At 37.8% G+C, this 20,282-nt stretch overlaps 1 protein-coding gene across 3 annotated transcripts in view; it reads right to left on the bottom strand.

The window, feature by feature from the left end:
* Positions 1 to 20,282, bottom strand: part of cdh23 (cadherin-related 23) — a 619,519-nt gene that overhangs the window by 542,030 nt on the left and 57,207 nt on the right. For all 3 annotated transcript variants that reach the window (XM_061910729.1, XM_061910730.1, XM_061910731.1), the window contains exon 3: positions 19,043 to 19,117. In XM_061910729.1, the coding sequence (XP_061766713.1) occupies positions 19,043 to 19,117 (75 nt within the window). The remainder of the gene's footprint in view (positions 1 to 19,042; positions 19,118 to 20,282) is intronic.

The following is a 20,282-nucleotide window of genomic DNA, read 5'->3' as shown; positions in this document are numbered from 1 at the left end:
AATGAATTGAAATCTATTTTTTGGGACCCCAAAAGGGAGCACAGTTTTAACATGTAACATGTTTTAAAAAGAAGAAACTAACTTATACTAGTTTTACAAAGTATCCATCCATCCATTTTTATACCACTTATCCTTATTAGGGTCACAGGTAAACTGGAGCCTAACCTAGCTGACTTCAGGCGAGGGGTGGGGTACACCCTTGATTGGTCACCAGCCAATCACAGGGCATGTATAGAGAATCAACCATTCACACTCATATTCACACCTATGGTAAGTAGGTAGGTATATCTTTATTGTCATTGCACAAGTACAACGAAACTTTGTTTTCAGGACAAATCCGTTCAAGATTAGACAAACAAACAGTGTACAGGATTACAGAACAGGAACGCTGATGGGTCGCCACAAGGCGCCCCGTTAGAGATAGAAAATAGGTAAACGCTGGGGGAGGATGAGTAACAGGAATACAATCTAAACTGGGCTCCTAAGGGGGCCTAGTCTGGAGTGGAAAAAAATCACCATAGCAAAGCACATATACATATTACAACATCTCGAGACTTGCAACAGAGAGGATGGAGTGGGGGCCACGGTGGCAGGCTGCAGCTCTTCAGGCGCTGCCCATCCGTCTATCACCCCTAAGAGATTTGCATCAACGGCGTTGGATGGGAGTGGGGTATGTGTGTGTGGTGTATATTTTTGTGTGTGTTAGCATGCCACATATCGCTATTCCGCAGCCTTGATGTCGTGCAGTCGCTCGTCCAAGGTCAACAAAAACAAGTGTGTGTCCATGAGACAATGAACAATTCAGAGTATCTAATTAACCTAACATGCATATTTTTCTGAAGTAATTTTATGTTAATGTTCAACATTGACACTAAAGAGCCGACTCCTAAGGTATCCCCTTTGAGCTGCTTCTTTGTTTTCAGGACAAATCCGTTCAAGATTAGACAAACAAACAGTGTACAGGGTTACAGAACAGGAACGCTGATGGTTCGCCACAAAGCGCCTCGTTAGAGATAGAAAAAAGGTAAAGGCTGGGGGAGGATGAGTAAAAGAAATACAATCTAAACTGGGCTCCTAAGGGGGCCTAGTCTGGAGTGGAAAAAAAACTCCATAGCGAAGCACATATACATATTACAACATCTCGAGACTTGCAACAGAGAGGATGGAGTGGGGGCCACGGTGGCAGGTTCCAGCTCTTCGGGGGCTGCCCATCCGTCTATCACCCCAAAGGGATTTGCATCAACGGCGTTGGATGGGAGTGGGGTATGTGTGTGTGGCGTATATTTTTGTGTGTGTAAGCCTGCCGTGTATCTCTATTCCGTGGCCTTGATGTCGTACAGTCGCTAGTACAAAGTCAACAACAACAAGTGTTGTCCATGAAACAATGGACAATTCAGAGTATCTAATTAACCTAACATGCATATTTTTCTGAAGTAATTTTATGATAATGTTCAACATTGACACAAGAGAGCCGACTCCTAAGGTATCTCCTTCGAGCTGCTTCTTTATTTTCAGGACAAATCAATTCAAGATTAGACAAACAAACAGCGTAGAGTTACAGAACAGGAACGCTGATGGTTCACCACAAAGCGCCCCATTAAATATGGAAAAAAAGGTAAACGCTGGGGGAGGATGAGTAAAAGGAATACAATCCAAACTGGGCTCCTAAGGGGGCCTAGTCTGGAGTGGAAAAAAAACCCATAGCAAAGCACATATACATATTACAACATCTCGAGCCTTGCAACAGAGAGGATGGAGTGGGGGCCACGGTGGCAGGTTGCAGCTCTTTAGCCACTGCCCATCCGTCTATCACCCCTAAGGGATTTGCATCAACGGCGTTGGATGGGAGTGGGGTATGTGTGTGTGGCGTATATTTTTGTCTGTGTAAGCCTGCCGTGTATCTCTATTCCGTGGCCTTGATGTCGTGCAGTCGCTAGTCCAAAGTCAACAACAACAAGTGTGTGTCCATGAGACAATGGACAATTCTGAGTATTTAATCAACCTAACATGCATATTTTTCTGAAGTAATTTTATGATAATGTTCAACTTTGACACTAAAGAGCCGACTCCTAAGGTATCTCCTTCGAGCTGCTTCTTTGTTTTCAACACAAATCCGTTCAAGATTAGACAAACACACAGTGTACAGGGTTAAAGAACAGGAATGCTGATGGTTCGCCACAAAGCGCCCCATTAAAGATGGAAAAAAGCTAAACCCTGGGGGAGGATGAGTAAAAGAAATACAATCGAAATTAGGCTCCTAAGGGGGCTTGGTCTGGAGTGGAAAAAAAACTCCATAGCAAAGCACATATACAAATTACAACATCTCGAGACTTGCAACAGAGAGGAGGGAGTGGGGGCCACGGTGGCAGGCTGCAGCTCTTCAGGCGCTGCCCATCCGTCTATCACCCCGGCGTTGGATGGGAGTGGGGTATGTGTGTGTGGTGTATATTTTTGTGTGTGTAAGCTTGCCACATATCGCTATTCCGCGGCCTTGATGTCGTGCAGTCGCTAGTCCAAAGTCAACAACAACAAATGTGTGTCCGTGAGACAATGGACAATTCAGAGTATCTAATTAAACTAACGTGCATATTTTTCTGAATTAATTTTATGATAATGTTCAACATTGACACTAAAGAGCCGACTCCTAAGGTATCTCCTTCGAGCTGCTTCTTTGTTTTCAGGACAAATCCGTTCAAGATTAGACAAACAAACAGTGTACAGGGTTACAGAACAGGAACGCTGATGGTTCGCCACAAAGCGCCTCGTTAGAGATGGAAAAAAGGTAAAGGCTGGGGGAGGATGAGTAAAAGGAATATAATCTAAACTGGGCTCCTAAGGGGGCCTAGTCTGGAGTGGAAAAAAACCTCCATAGCAAAGCACATATACATATTACAACATCTCGAGACTTGCAACAAAGAGGATGGAATGGGGGCCACGGTGGCAGGTTGCAACTCTTCAGGGGCTGCCCATCCGTCTATCACCCCTAAGGGATTTGCAGGTATGTGTGTGTGGCGTATATTTTTGTGTGTGTAAGCCTGCCGCATATCTCTATTCCGCGGCCTTGATGTCGTGCAGTCGCTAGTCCAAAGTCAACAACAACAGGTGTGTGTCCATGAGACAATGGACAATTCAGAGTATCTTATTAACCCAACATGCATATTTTTCTGAACTATCCATCCATCCATTTTCTACCGCTTATTCCCTTTTTTGGGGTCGCGGGGGGCGCTGGCACCTATCTCAGCTACAATCGGGCGGAAGGCGGGGTACACCCTGGACAAGTCGCCAACTCTGACTAATTTTATTATAATGTTCAACATTGACAATGAAGAGCTGACTCCTAAGGTATATCTTTCAAGCTGCTTCTTTGTCAAAAACAACATCAGCAGCGTGAGCCATCCATCCTTATTCCCTCTTTCTCTCCTAAATTCAGCTTCTTCTTGGCACTGTTCTTCACACTAACTTTCTTCATTTTTATGATTGGAACAACAAAATTATGTCTGTCTAGCTACAAGCTTATGCTATAAAGTAAGACCAGTTGTTTGGATCTGATCTTATGTGGTTCACTGTGGCAATGTTTTACGCTAATTAATGGTTGGGAGTCTAATGACTTTTGCTCACAACCTAAAGCATAACAATTCGCCGATAGACAGCTCGTATCCTAAATAACTTGTCAGCCGGGGCACTTGTATCCACAGGAACGACTGTAATAACTATAGGCATAAAACAAGGCTATTTAAGAGAGAGTACCCTACATTGTTGGTATGCCATTTAAATCAGCGTCAGATAGTTACTGTTAGATTTGCACCCCTAAATTTCACCAAGTATGAATTTGTTACGTTACGGTTGTGCTGCGCGTTTGCTGTGTCCTCCATGCTCTGCCAGCACTGATCAGAGCGCAGCACAGCTCTGCTCTGCCAGACAGCATGCAGTAGCGATGACACCAAGAAGTTATTGCGGTAAAATTGCGACCCTTCATGCGAGACGTTTGATATGTGGGAAAAATTCCACAACAAACAGGCAGGAGATCCAATTGCAAAATGAGAAGAGGGGTAGACTTGGTTGGATTTGTTTTGTTTTTTTCTGATTTTTGTACTTTTAACAATGGGTAAATAACCTATTATTAAACATAATACAAACCCCGTTTCCATATGAGTTGGGAAATTGTGTTAGATGTAAATAGAAACGGAATACAATGATTTGCAAATCCTTTTCAACCCATATTCAGTTGAATGCACTACAAAGACAAGATATTTGATGTTCAAACTCATATTTTTTTATTTTTTTTTTGCAAATAAGACTTAACTTAAAATTTCATGGCTGGAACAAATGCCAAAGTAGTTGGGAAAGGGCATGTTCACCAATGTGTTACATCACCTTTTCTTTTAACAACACTCAATAAACGTTTGGGAACTGAGGAAACTAATTGTTGAAGCTTTGAAAGTTGAATTCTTTACCATTCTTGTTTTATGTAGAGCTTTAGTTGTTCAACAGTCCGGGGTCTCCGCTGTCGTATTTTACGCTTCATAATGCGTCACACATTTTTGATGGGAAACAGGTCTGGACTGCAGGCGGGCCAGGAAAGTACCCACAATCTTTTACTTCGAAACCACACTGTTGTAATGGCTTGGCTGAAATAAGCAGGGGGGTCCATGATAACGTTGCTTGGATGACAACATATGTTGCTCCAAAACCTGTATGGACCATTCAGCATTATTGGTGCCTTCACAGATGTGTAAGTTACCCATGCCTTGGGCACTAATACACCCCCATACCACCACAGATGCTGGCTTTTCAACTTTGCGCCTATAGCAATCGGGATGGTTATTTTCGTCTTTGGTCCGGAGGACACCACGTCCACAGTATCCAAATATAATTTGAAATGTGGACTCGTCAGACCGCAGAACCCTTTTCCCCTTTGCATCAGTCCATCTTAGATGAGCTCGGGCCCAGCAAAGCCAGCGGCGTTTCTTTAGTGTTGTTGATAAATGAGTTTTGCTTTGCATGGCAGAGTTTTAACTTGCACTTACAGATATAGCAACCAACTGTAGTTACTGACAGTGGTTTTATGAAGTGTTCCCGAGCCCATGTGGTGATATCCTTTACACACTGATGTTTTTTTTTGATGCAGTATCGCCTGAGGGTTTAAAGGTCGGTAATATCATCGCTTACGTGCAGTGATTTTTCCATATTCTCTGAACCTTTTGATAATTTTACGGACCGTAGATGGTAAAATCCCTAAATTCCTTGCAATAGCTCATTGAGAAATGTTGCTCTAAAACTGTTAGACGATTTGACAAATTGTTGACCCTCGCCCCATCCTTGTTTGTGAATTAATTAGCATTTCATGGAAGCTGCTTTTATACCCAATCATGGCACCCACCTGTTCCCAATTAGCCTGCACACCTGTGGGATGTTCCAAATAAGTGATTGATGAGCATTTCTCAACTTTATCAGTATTTATTGCCACCTTTCCCAACTTCTTTGTCACGTGTTGCTGGCATCAAATTCTAAAGTTAACGATTATTTGCAAAAAAAAAAAAAAAAAATGTTTATCACTTTGAACATCAAATATGTTGTCTTTGTAGCATATTTAACTGAATATGGGTTGAAAATGATTTGCAAATCATTGCATTCCGTTTATATTTACATCTAACACAATTTCCCAACACATATGGAAACGGGCTTTGTAGGTTGTTAGAGTTTCATTTTGAAAATTAACTGGTTTTGTTTTGTTATTACGTGTTGTAGGGCAACACAATTAATCAATATTGAACATACGTCATGTTTTAATCACTGCAATCCTATATCAATCAACCAAATTCTAAAATGAGATGACATGGGATGCTCTGCTCAATGGGATAGTGTTGTCTGACGATTGGGGACTTGAATTAACATCATCCCTGTGTGCTTGGTTAAACATAGACAACACCAATGAGGCAGACTGTTCTGTTGACTTGCATGACCCCAAAAAAAACACGGCATGCGAATATCATAGCATGTGTTATTTCAGCTAATTAAAACGAATGAATGAGAAAACTGTTTAAATTAACACTGGGATATTTTGTTATGCACTGTTAATTGTTTCAAGTATTTGTCCAGGTAGAAATAATACATTTCTTAGGGAGTTTACCTCACTGCATATTACTTTAAATAAACACATGCTAATCTTTTTTTTATTTTTTTTTTAACCAAGCAAAACCTTCAAGTTGCAAGCATTTGAGTACATTGCATCTTATGTCAAGGACTTCCTTATCTTCCTTATCAATTGAACACTCCAGCACATTGTAAGATGCAAGAAAAGGCTGGTATCTCCATTTATTGTGAATAGTGATGGCGACCTTGAATCGACAAAGTACCATTTCCTGGTATCAAAGAACTAATACCAGTACTTAACTGCACTAGTTCAGGCATCTGTTCATAATGCCCCCCGAACGCCTTCCTGGGGTGGTGTTTAGGGCGCGTCCAACCAACACCGTCCAACACAGTGGAGAGACTATATTTCCCAGCTTGCCTGGAAACACCTCAGGATCCCTTAGGAAGAGATGGACGAAGTAGCTGGGGAAAGGGAAGTCTGGGATTCTCTGCTTAGGCTGCTGCCCCCACACCCTGACTTCAGATAAGCTGAGGAAGATGGATGGCTGGATTGATGGAAATGTGAAAAAACTCGGCATTTAAAATTGTCAATGCTTATCATGACAATTAGCATTAAGCTACAGGTCTAGGCCGATAACAAAATTTGCTTGACAATATATTAACTTACACATTATTGCCAGTTACCGATATTGTTGTCAACATTATTGCGAGATCAAATTAACCACTGATGAAATGATAATACATAATATTAATGTAATTATACTCTTTCAAATGCAATACACTTGTGTCTATTGTATATTTCAACATTGTAATTGGAATGTAAACGTTTAAATCTCCATGGTAAATAAAAAAATTAAAATAAAATATCTGTAAGCAAAATGTTGCAGTTAAATGAAAATCACAACTAAAAACAAAACAATAGGTTCTGTCTCTGTTAAGGAGATGGCCGGGGACCCTCAAATATACAAAACAATAAATAAAACAGTTGGGACCAAAATGATCACAATTACTGTTATTACCATAGTAGTGTTGAATGTGCTCAAAAAGTATACAAGCACTAAAATCTTTGAACCAAGTTGTATTTATTTTCTTAATAAACGATATAAATAGCCACACAATATACGTACTTGGCAGAGGAAATAACAAATGTTGTTATGGCTTCATTATAGCCATATTAGTTTTATTTGTGTGTTTATGTATGTTTGTATTTTTCTAATTGAATTTATTAATGTATTAGAATGTTTCTGGTGGATCTTATATTCATCACTTTCTGCAAAGATAGCACACCTTTATGATCTAGGCTATGGGTAGGGAACCTATGGCTCTAGAGCAGGGGTCGGGAACCTTTTTGGCTGAGAGAGCTATACAAGCCAAATATTTGAAAAGGTATTTCTGTGAGAGCCATATAATATTTTTTTTAAGACTGAATACAACTAAATGCATGCATTTTTAAGTAAGACCAACATTTTTAGAGTATAATAAGTCTGTTATTCTTTTTAATAATATTGTTATTCTGAAGCTAACTAGTAATAAATAAAATACTTCTTACCATTAATGTGACTTCTTGTACAGGTGCTGTAGAAACCGGATGGATGGATTAAAATGCATGAGAATGTTTTATATTTTGAACATTATTTTTGACACTGTGATTACCAGCGGAAATATTCATTACTTACCGTGTTAAGCAATGTCAGCTAAGATTTATCTGAGAGCCAGGTGCAGTCATCAAAAGAGCCACATCTGGCTCTAGAGCCATAGGTTCCCTACCCCTTCTTTAGAGCCAGATGTGGATCTTTTGATGACTGCACCTGGCTCTGAGATAAATCTTAGCTGACATTTCTTAACACGATAAGTAATGGATAATTCCGCTGGTAATCACAGTGTCAAAAATAACGTTCAAAATATAAAACATTCTAATCAATCCATCCGGTTTCTACCGCACCTGTTCCAGAAGTCGCATTAATGGTAAGAAGTACTTTATATATTGTTAGTTAGCTTCAGAATAACAATGTTAATAATAAGAATAAGAGACTTATTATACTCTAAAAATGTTGGTCTTACTTAAAAATGCACGCATTTAGTTGTATTCAGTCTTAAATAAAATATTATATGGATCTCACAGAAATAATTTTCAAAATATTTGGCTTGTATGGCTCCCTCAGCCCAAAAGGTTCCCGACCCCTGATAGGCGAATACCATATTTTAATAGTTTTGACAGTAATGTGTTTATTTATAAATTTAGATTGGGGTGTGACGTTTCTTAATGGGAAAAGACAATGTCTTGTTTTATGTTAGTATTTAAAATAGCGAGCAAGTTAATGCTAGTCGGTACATACATTTATCAAAGTGCGATTATCAATCCCTGTTTTCGATCATTTTAATTTGATATGATATGACCATCGGGAGTTTTACAGCGGTTATCATTACTACGATTCATGTGCATGTAGTACAAACGCCCACATCTGCTGAAACCGATGAAAAGGAGTGACTGCTCTTGTAACCCAAAACAACGCATGCATGCAGCGGTCTTTGACACTGGAAAAGTCATGGAGTTAATTTTAAAATGCTTGTGTCAGTGCCAGTCTGCAACTGGACATGATGGTACGTGCAACAAAGGAAGTGACGCCCAGACCCATAGGCAGAACTCGTGGTGTTTGTAGGGCTCCACGGATCATGTGAAGAAGCGCATACAAAATGTCAAATAAAGAACGACAGGGAACTTTAAATTTAAGTTTAACACATACATATTCCTAGCCACTTCCTGCTTCGTCAGTGACCGGACTATAATGGCAAATGTCCCCACATATTCTCACTATCTTCAGTAGCACACAGGATTCCTACCTGTTTTGTAAGGAAGAGGTACTAGGTTTGAGTCCCGGTGGTAGTTGATCTAGGATAGTTTCTAAATTTATTTTTAAATTACGTTAAAAGTTGTTTTGTGCTATATATTATATATATATATATATATATATATATATATATATATATATATATATATATATATATATATATATATATATATATATACTGTATATATAAAACAATGTATTTCCCATGAATTTGTTTTAGTACAAAACATGCATCGAATTCAATTTAAGGTCATGGTTTGGTTAATTTTTGTTTAGCAAGGGAACACAATGAAAAACATAAAAGTGCTTCGCTTTTATGTTTTATTATATTTAAAATTAAACATAACAAAAGGCAATCAACTCTCAGGTAATTCTCCAAAGATAGAATTCTCAAATAAGAAATAAAAATAGATACACTGTAACATTCAGAAACATTGGAGAATGTTGGGCGCACTGTGCATGAAAGGATTTGACTTGGGACCATCGCTAACCAAAAGGACAGTGATTCTAACTAGCACACAGCTCCCAGGAACAAGAGTAGGTTTCATTAATGCAGCACAGACAATATATATTGAAGGAGAAAGCTGTGGAAAACCTTGTGTCTGCCTGAGAGAGAGTGTTTGACAAGCCATAGTTATAGTGTAATGTGAGCGTGTGTATCTGTATGTCAGTGTGTGTGTGTGTGTGTGTGCGTGTGTGTGTGTGTATGTATGTGTGTGTGTGTGTGCAGCAGCTGACAGCAGAGAATTGGCTGCAGTGGAATACACAGATATTATAAACACGTTTAGAGGAAGGCTTCAATAACTCCTTCCTTATGGCTACTTCCAGCTCATTAATTATTGTTGAAATTAGAATACCAAAGAGGTAATTAAACAAACAAGGCATTACAGAGGAAATATGAGCATTTGAAGGGAAGCAAATAACATGTGCTTAACACTATTTGGAATAGAATGTTTGCTGTTCAATTGTATTGCGCAATACATGCAGCAAAAGAGCAAATTTTGATCTTGATTATCTTATCTTGTATGAGCTCAAACTCTCCTGCATACCCCTTTTCATACTTATGAAGACTAAAAATTTGACCTACAAAGATGGTCAAGTACAGATAATTCTTTTGAGATAATTCACTCCAAAGAGGTTAATGCTCTTTTGGAATCAAGGTACAATGAAAACCACTCCACAATTCCATTAGTGGATAGACATGTTTTATTTGAAATAAATAGTCTTCTCACTGCAAGATAATTACTCAGAAGAGAGATTAATCTTCAGAATCAGGGCATAGTGGATTAAGAGATGAGAGGCTTGTCGTCAAAGTATTCTCTTCGTCTAATTATGCATTGCAGCTCCTAACATGACACACATTTGTATTGCATAAACGTGGAAAATCCCACTGCCTGTCTATGATAAAGAACACAGGTGTGGTGGCTCATGTTTTACAGCAGTTCAAGTAATATTTCCAGAATGACAATATTCAAAATGGAGGAGGCTGATTTCAATAATTTGAAATCGCATAAAGGGAAGAAGATTAGGAGCTATTCAGTAGGAGTTAAGGTCCAAGCTATTGAATATGCTATAAAGAACAGTAAGCAGCTATGTTTTATTAATATACCGTAGCTGCGTGTGTCAAATATGACTCATTAAGTGACTCCCGCCTCCTGGTGGTAGAGGGCGCTAGTAATCCTTCTTGTGACTACTCGGCTGCAGAAGAAGTGACAACAAGCAGCAAGAGTGAGCAACGCATGTTTATTTTTTACTATCCCTTGCACTTTTAACATGGAGGATTACATATCTAAAACAAAACAGTTTTCTAAACTGGACTTTCAATTGAAACAAGAGGTAATAAAGGAAGATCTCCATCGAGACGGATAGGCCTTTAAAACTGAAGAAAGATAAGCAAGACTTCTATAAATAAGTTAACGATGATTTTGGTCAGAAGAGGGTGCGCATGGACTTTATTTATAAGTAAAGGTAAGACCAAAATAAAAAATGTTTTATTAAATGTGCTTTTCATGATGGTATCCTTACATCACATTAAAATTTTTAAGCGCAGGCCTAAATTTACCGAATGCCTTTGGTAAGTGCCGGAGCGGGAAGAGGTTTTAAAATAATTTGCGAATGCTTGCCTTTACCGCATGCCTTTGGTAAGCGCCGGAGTGAGAAGAGGTTTTAAATTGATTAGCGCCCCGGCGGCAATTCAAGGAAATACGGTATATATATATATATATATATATATATATATATATATATATATATATATATATATATATTCCTCATGCACTAATTGACTGAAAGACTGCGCACTTGCTGCGTGCTCGCCCAACATTGCGGCGTGAGCGCAATGATGTTACGTTATCGATGACAAAATGCATTTTTAGACAATATGATATGCCTGAGCGGCTGGGAGACACCGAGAGTAACAAGGTAGTGATAAATGGATTAGAAAGGACAGATTTCAAAATAATAATTAGAATTTTAATTTTTTTTTTTTTAACTTGGGACTTCCCGCAGGCCGTAGTTTGGGGACCCCTGATTTAAATGAAGGTTTTGCTTGTACTGCTGGCATTGTCGGCATCACACACTATTTTCCTTCACATTCATGTTATTGTGCTCGCCGCACACTTCTATACTATGTACCAACGTTCTGTGACCCACTGGAGGGAGGCGATTGCACCCGCAGAACAGTTTCAGCCTTTATTGATTGTGTCATGTTGCGCGTGCTCAATAATTATATTTGACTCTCCTCCTCCTCTCAGTTTTGTGGATGTTCGGATGACTAGCATATATTCTGCATATTCATGAAGACCATACTTGCCAACCTTGAGACCTCCGATTTCGGAAAGGGGCGGGGCGTGGTCGGGGCGTGTGGCGCGGTTAAAAGGGGAGGAGTATAATTCACCAGCTCGAGTATTTCATATGTATTATATATATATATATATAGATACATATATATATATATATATATATATATATATATATATATATAGAGATATATATATAGATATATATCTATATATATACATATATAGATATATATCTATATATATACATATATATATAGTATATAAATGTATGAAATACTTGACTTTCACTGAATTCTAGCTGTATAGATTTATTTTATTACATATATAAATAAAATAAATAGTTGACTTCCCGACGGCACCTATCACATACACAGTAATAAAAACACAGTTGTTCTACTAACTGTACTGTGCTTGCTGGTTACTAAAAAAACAACAACAACCCTTACCTTTCACTATTTGAATAACCTTTGTTCTGCCATTTGCGTACTGGCGAGCGATCTCCGAATCCGGGAACATATCCTTCACGGATTTGTTGTAGACATACGCAAATGAGAATGGGATGGTTTTTCCAGCTATCAGCATAGCCATCTTTTTCTCAGCATAAGTTACACCATCGGGTCTCCATTTTGCGAGGTGGCCCATAATACTAGGTTGTGAACGATGCTACGCTGCGGACGCTTTGTACTTCGCTGACCATTCTTGACAGAGTATATCCATTCGGCCACCGTGTTCAATGGAGAAGTTTGTTCTAAAAAATTTACAGGCAACATACCCCTTCCCCTTCGAACTCTCCTGGATAAACTGAATTCTTGTTTCCATTTGTTTTGGAACTTGCAAGCGTATTTCTTCATTTTGCTCGTCGACGGTGTAATATATTGATCATTTATAGTGGTTTTCTTGAACTATTTGGAAAAAAAGATATAAAAATAACTAAAAACTTGTTGAAAAATAAACAAGTGATTCAATTTTAAATAAAAAGTTCTACACATAGAAGTAATCATCAACTTAAAGTAAAAATGTATTGAAAAAAGAAGAAGAAATCTTTAACATCAATATTTATGGAACATGTCCACAAAAAATCTAGCTGCCAACACTGAATATTGAATTGTTGTATTTTTTTCACAGTTTATGAACTTATATTCATATTTTGTTGAAGTATTATTCAATAAATATATTTATAAAGGATTTTTGAATTGTTGCTATTTTTAGAATATTTAAAAAAATCTCACGTACCTCTTGGCATACCTTCAAGTACCCCCAGGGGTACGCGTACCCCCATTTGAGAACCACTGCCCTAATGCATATGTTCCTTGACTGCACTTTAATGTAGAATATATGTAAAATATATTTATATTATTCATAGATTATATATTATATATATATTATATAATATATATTTTATTATTTATTATTATCATTGTTTATTGTTAGCGAACTGTGATGCTGAATTTCCCCCAGGGATCAAACAAGTACATTCTATTCTATTCAATGTACAGTAGATGGCAGTAGTGTCCTGTTTAAGAGGGTCACAACATTGCTGAGTCAGGTCCGCATAGAGCTGGAGGGGGCGTGGCCTCCAGCTCCGCCTGAATTTCGGGAGATTTTCGGGAGAAAATTTGTCCTGGCAGTCTCCAGAAAATCCTGGTGGGTTGGCAAGTAGATGAAGACGGACAGGCTAAATTAGTTACACTCCGTATTTTGCTCCCTTAAGAGACACAATCCACTTTGCACACATTCAGTAGATCCGCTTTGTGTGCGCTATCAAGTTTGCATGTGTTTTAGTACACGCAAACCTTTATAGATCAGGCCCGAAAGCGTGCAATTGATAAGTGCAGGCTAATTTGAATGAAGATTTTGCAGGTTTCATCATGGAGACACTAATGTTCTTTCACATGCATGACATCATATGCTCCAACTGTCCAACCTGTGCTGTTTTGTTATGTTATGGAATATCCAGCACACACCATCTTTTCTGGGTGATCTCTTCTTAAAGTGTGATCTAGACAACAGAACCTCTGGAAGACGCCAGTTTTGTTATGGTACTTGTGGAATGATCCTAAAAGGTGATGATTTATATAACAATATATCTCCTTTATAAAAAAAAATAAAACACCATCAGGTACCAAAACAAATCAATCAATCAGCCTCTTAAGTCATCCAGCAGCTATAAAATTATTTACGTTATACTGCTTAATAGACACTATTTATTTCACTTCTGACAGTCCAAAAAACTGTCCATCATCTGTCTTTGCAGCCGATGGCTTCCTTTCTCACACCCATTTGTGTGTAACTTTGCACACACATTTTTTTTAAGGTGCTGAATATGGATGCAAAACAGCAATTGCAAAACATTTTCAATCTTGATAAATCACATTGCAATCATTATATCACCAGTGTCAAACCCAAGGCTCACCACATCATCTTACATGGCCCACGAAAACCTTGAAATAATGTGCGTAAATAATGTCCTTCATCTTTTCAACTAAATGTTTTATTTTTTTTTCATTTTGATCGAAAAAAAATGTTAAGTACTGTATTATATTGCATATCTTTTAAAGATTACTATTATTAGATAAAGCAACAAACATTATTGTATACTGTATTTTTTGTAAAATCAATTGGCCCTAATTTGTGAATGTGAGTGTGAATGTTGTCTGTCTATCTGTGTTGGCCCTGCGATGAGGTGGCGACTTGTCCAGGGTGTACACCGCCTTCCGCCGATTGTAGCTGAGATAGGCACCTGCGGCCCCCGCGACCCCAAAGGGAATAAGCGGTAGAAATTGGATGGATGGATGGATCCAAAATACCTGCCTAAATATTTGCTTGTCACTTTGACTTATGATTTCAAAGCGAGATAACCATCAATGTAAACGTAAACAATTTAATAACCATATGCATAGGAAATTGTGTAATGATATCATGAGGTGATTATTCATTTATATAGATACACAATTATAGGTGGCCCTGTGAAGGTAGCCATAACTGTAATGTGGCCCTCAATGAATACAAGTTTAAAACTCCTGCAATAATTGAATTATATGCATCTCCTCCTCCAAGTATTGTAGGTGTTCTAATAATCGTCATATAGTCTGCATATTCATGAAGACAGAAACGCTAAATTGATTGCGCTCTCTATTTTATTCCATGTCCATAAGCTTTGTAGATCAGCTTTGCGTGCAAAATCAAGTTTGCACCATTTTTAATACACGTAAACCTTTAGTAGATCAGTAGATACAAATTATCTAATATTGGTTTATCTGTATTGGACTACGACTTTTGGTTGATGTTGATGCTGGACCTGATGAGAACAACATGAACCCTAAACTATTGCATTATTGATACTCAGCATGACTACTTAACAGTAACTGGAGTTGTTGTGGAAAGCAGATCACTGTCTAATCCAATTTAAATAGTGGGTATCTTTGTAACTCTTGGTACCTTGAAAGTGCCACATAAGTCAATGACTTCATTCTAATTATTACACTTTCAAGGTGTCTAAAGTTGAAAAAAAAAATGACTATGTCGGTACAATGTAATTATCATTAAACCCCCTGAATGTAACCTGACAACCAACTTAACTATGTTTTGGTTTTTTTCTTTTCAAGTCTTTGCACTCAAACTTAAGATGCACATAATATGTTTTAAATAAAAAGTGGGAACAATGTTGGCATTGAAACAGCTGCCAGACTACTGTATTACTGTGTTTAATAATGGGATTTGAAAGGCTGAGTGTAAAAGGAAGAGTACAGGCTGGACATATTAAAACCACCAGCAGTTGCCTGTGTGTTTTGTGTCATCTCGTGTGTTTATGTATTGGAGAGCCTCCTGGACGAGGACATCTGCTGAGCTAATAAACAATGATCTTGACAAATAGTCACTGTCCAATATCTCAGCCCACCCTCATCATCACATCACTGAAGAATCCATCACAGGCTGGGCCAGAGACATGACTGACAGCGCTTTGGACCACTGGAATGCACTGTGCTGGACCACAGCCCAGCTGCTAGAGGACACAATGATTCATGGTCAGAGGGCAACCCAGACAGAGCGGTTAGGGAAATAAGCACCACCCACCAACACAGCACGACCCTCTGCAGTATTGATACACGAGCTGGACAGACAGATGGACCCATGCCAGAACCTGGCGTTGTTTTAGGGTTATGATGATGATGATGTACTATTGCTTCTGAGTGTAACTGTGCCCTTTCCTAGCTACAAACAACTACCAGAGAGACAACAACGACAATGATGGGAGGAAACGCGTCCTCAAGAGTTGCAATACTAATTAAGATGTGTTTGTTATTTTGACCTCTCATGAGTGAAGAAAAAAACCTTGCAATCATGTTCTAAATCGGAGAGGCCTTGAAAAAGAAACCAAATTGTCTGTTTGTCTTGTGACAAAAAAGCACACACAGACACACACACGCACACATTCTTGTATTTGTTACCTTATTGAGACTTCTGAAAAATGCCTCCCTCTTTAGGAGGCATTTCTACCCTTTCTAGATATACAAAGATGTGTATTTACAACATTAATAATATATACATACTGTGCAAATATAAAAAAGCTTGTTGTGAAAAATGAGTTGTAATTTCACTAGAAAAAGGTCACCATTTCACAAGAAAAACAATTTTACCACAAGTTGGGAAATTGTGTTAGATGTAAATATAAACGGAATACAATGATTTGCAAATCATTTTCAACCCATATTCAGTTGAATATGCTACAAATACAATATATTTGATGTTCAAACTGATAAGCATTTTTTTTTGCAAATAATCATTAAATTTAGAATTTGATGCCAGCAACATGTGACAAAGAAGTTGGGAAAGGTGGCAATAAATACTGAAAAAGTTGAGAAATGCTCATCAAACACTTATTTGGAACATCCCACAGGTGTGCAGGCTAATTGGAAACAGGTGGGTGCCATGATTGGGTATAAAAGCAGCTTCCAAGAAATGCTAAGTAATTCACAAACAAGGATGGGGCGAGGGTCACCAATTTGTAAGCAAATTGTCGAACAGTTTTAGAACAACATTTCTTAACGAGCTATTGCAAGGAATTTAGGGATTTTACCATCTATGGTCCGTAAAATCATCAATAGGTTCAAAGAATCTGGAGAAATCACTGCACGTAAGCGATTATATTACAGACCTTTGATCCCTCAGGCGGTACTGCATCAAAAACAGACATCAGTGTGTAAAGGATATCACCACAGGGGCTCAGGAACACTTCATAAAACCACTGTCAGTAACTACAGTTGGTTGCTATATCTGTAAGTGCATCCCACAGGTGTGCAGGCTACTTGGGAACAGGTGAGTGCCATGATTGGGTATAAAACAGCTTCCCAAAAAATGCGCAGTCTTTCACAAGAAAGCATGGGGCGAGGTACACCCCTTTGTCCACAACTGCGTGAGCAAATAGTCAAACAGTTTAAGAACAACGTTTCTCAAGGTGCAATTGCAAGAAATTTAGGGATTTCAAAATCTACGGTCCATAATATCATCAAAAGGTTCAGATACTTTGGAGAAATCACTCCACGTAAGCGGCATGGCCGGAAACCAACATTGAATGACCGTGACCTTCGATCCCTCAGACGGCACTGTATAAAAATAATAAAAGTCATCAGTTTACTCAACGCATGGCAACATTTTACAAGAAAAAATAAATATTATGATAAAAGTTGGAATTTTACTCAGTAAAAGTCACAATTTAACAAGAAAAACATAACATTTTGACACTTTTATGAAAAGAGCCGTAATTTTACTTGACAAAAGTCACAATTTTCTAAGAAAACTTTAAAATGTTGGCGATGTAATAAAAAAAATTAGAATTTTACTCGGAAAAACTATGAAAAAAGTCATAATTTTACTCAAAACATGTCACTATTGGCAATATTGTGACAAAAGTTAGAATTGTATACGACAAATGTCACCATTTTGCATTAAAACTAAATAATTTTACATCAAAATGTAATAATTTTATGAGGAAAATATTGCAATATTACAGAAACAGAAAGAATATGCGAAATTGTTCCCAATTTTATAAGAAAGCCGACGCATTGTAAGAAAAATACTACTTTTTTTATTTGTATTATTATTATTTTTTGGTTTGTATTTGTTTTTTAATCCTCATCATTTACTTCAAGTTATTACACTGTGTCTCTATATACATATTTTTGTAATTATTTTTGACCAAGGGGGCACATTTCAATTTCTCACACACACACGTTATTACATATGTTGGCCATAGGGGGGGCACTTCAAATGTTTACACACATTTGTTATTTCATGTGTTGACCAGAGGGGGAGCACTTTTGAAACCGACACACACTCAATTTGAAAAATCCCTCCTTTTTGGGACCAACCTCATTTTGATAGATTTCACCACCAAATGAGTGTAAATAAGACACTCTATTAGAGGCAATGGTTTTCCGTATTGGGACCATGATTTACAGTATGTCCCAACTTGTTCACCGGTCCTCATATGGAAGGTACTTTTCCTTGTTGATGTCTCAAGATGGGTAGAAATACCAGAACACACCCACACACACACACACACACACACACACACACGCACACACACACACACACACACACACACACACACACACACACACACACACACACACACACACACAAAAAAAAAGCATAGCCCTGGAGATCAATCTAATACAGAAGATTTCCTGGCTTCTGACACTGCAACTGATGATGAGAAGCCCAGCATCACCAAATTGCCCTGTCAATCACCACAGCCAACAGAAATGACATCAAGTCAATGGTAAAGGAAAAGCGTAGTGTCGTCGTGGAATCTAATGTGGTAGTTTACCCAAATACTGTAGCTACGGAACATTCAGTTTAAGAAAATAAACCTAATAACTACCTCTCCATGTTCTGAAAATCTATAACAAGATTACAGTGTATATATATATACATATATATATATATATATATATATATATATATATATATATATATATATTTATATATATATATATATATATATATATATATATATATATATATATATATATATATATATATATATATATATATATATATATATATATAGTAGAAATTGAAAGGCTATTTCCGGTTTCAGAACACACTAAGGAAAACATCCATTACGATTACTGTCAGTTCCTATTTTGGTGTCTCTCTTTACTTGTTCTCTCTTTCTGGGTTTTATGTTCAGAGGACAGAGAGGAGAGATGACAAATATAGTGGTACTGTACTCTCTTCAAACAATGTACAGTTGATGAATGATACAGAGCTTACTGACAGTCCCCAGAGACTCACCAACAGGCATATCTTCATAGATGAGAAGGTACGTTGAGAAGAAGTAGTTCAGGAAACGAGGCGGCTGGTTGGATCCTGTTAACGCAGAAAAAGGGTCAAAAAATGTATACCTATATTATTATGTCTTAAATCCATTTGATGTGTGTTATTGCAGTTTTCTAGAAGAAAAGCAAACTAAAAGAACAGCATAAAATTATATGTTTTAACAGCTACACATGCAAGCACACGCTAAAATGTGGTCAATTATTGACTGAAAGTGGCTTCAAACGTTCTGCAAGTATTATACTACTAACGTTAGCGACTGTATCATTGATTGTACAGCATATATCGTGACAACAGCAAGAGTAAAAGTTGTTGGTCGCTTCTCTGGGACTGCTTTTGTGTATGTTTGTTCGAAACCAGAGAACACATTCGATTTGATTTGAAGTTGTGGCATATGGAGACATTTTTTTTTGTTCAACCACTAATGGTAACATATGCTAAGCGATAGTGGTGGTCTTATATTTTTTGGTAAAAAATGTTTAAGCCTATGACATACAGATGTTTAAAAGGGGAACTTTTTTTTAAAATGTTGCCTATCGTTCACAATCATTATGAGAGACACGACAACCGATTTTATTTTTTTGTTGATGCATTTTATCTCGTAAATAAACGTAAACAAAAGTCTGCTTATAATGAAGTCATTGGTAAGTCCTCTATTGCACCCATAAATCTCTCTAAAAAAACATCCAAAAAATGCCAAGAATACTCCATTTCAATTTTGTGACTTGAATATCAAACCAAGTTCTAGCAATGCTGTTATTATAAAAGCGCTAACGCAGACAAACTATTTTGAACAGTGCCGTGATCAGAGAGAGCTAACAGTTTGTTCTACTTTATTGACATCAGCAGCTGGCAAGCTGCTTTTACACCTCGAAGTTGGCGAAAGTTCTTTCTAGTTCACAAATTATGCCTGAAGGTTGAAAATATAATCAGACAAGTTCATCAGGTACTTCCTTAGAGGCGTCTCAATTGACCCTTACAAGGTCTGTAACTTTGACAGGGTACAAATGGAACCAAATGGACCCCAATTTGTTTAAGGGTAAGAACTTGTTTGCATCTGTGATGCGGTGGCGAATTGTCCAGGGTGTACACCCACTTCCGCCCGATTGTAACTGAGATAGGTACCAGCGCCCCCCGTGACCCCAAAGGGAATAAGCGGTAGAAAAATGGATGGATGGATGAAACTTGCTTGCACCAG

The sequence above is a fragment of the Nerophis ophidion genome, linkage group LG09 (assembly GCF_033978795.1).
Source record: "Nerophis ophidion isolate RoL-2023_Sa linkage group LG09, RoL_Noph_v1.0, whole genome shotgun sequence".
Classification (NCBI taxonomy): Eukaryota; Metazoa; Chordata; class Actinopteri; order Syngnathiformes; family Syngnathidae; genus Nerophis; species Nerophis ophidion.
Note: the sequence above shows the minus strand (reverse complement) of the source record. Positions and strands in the feature narration are given on the sequence as shown.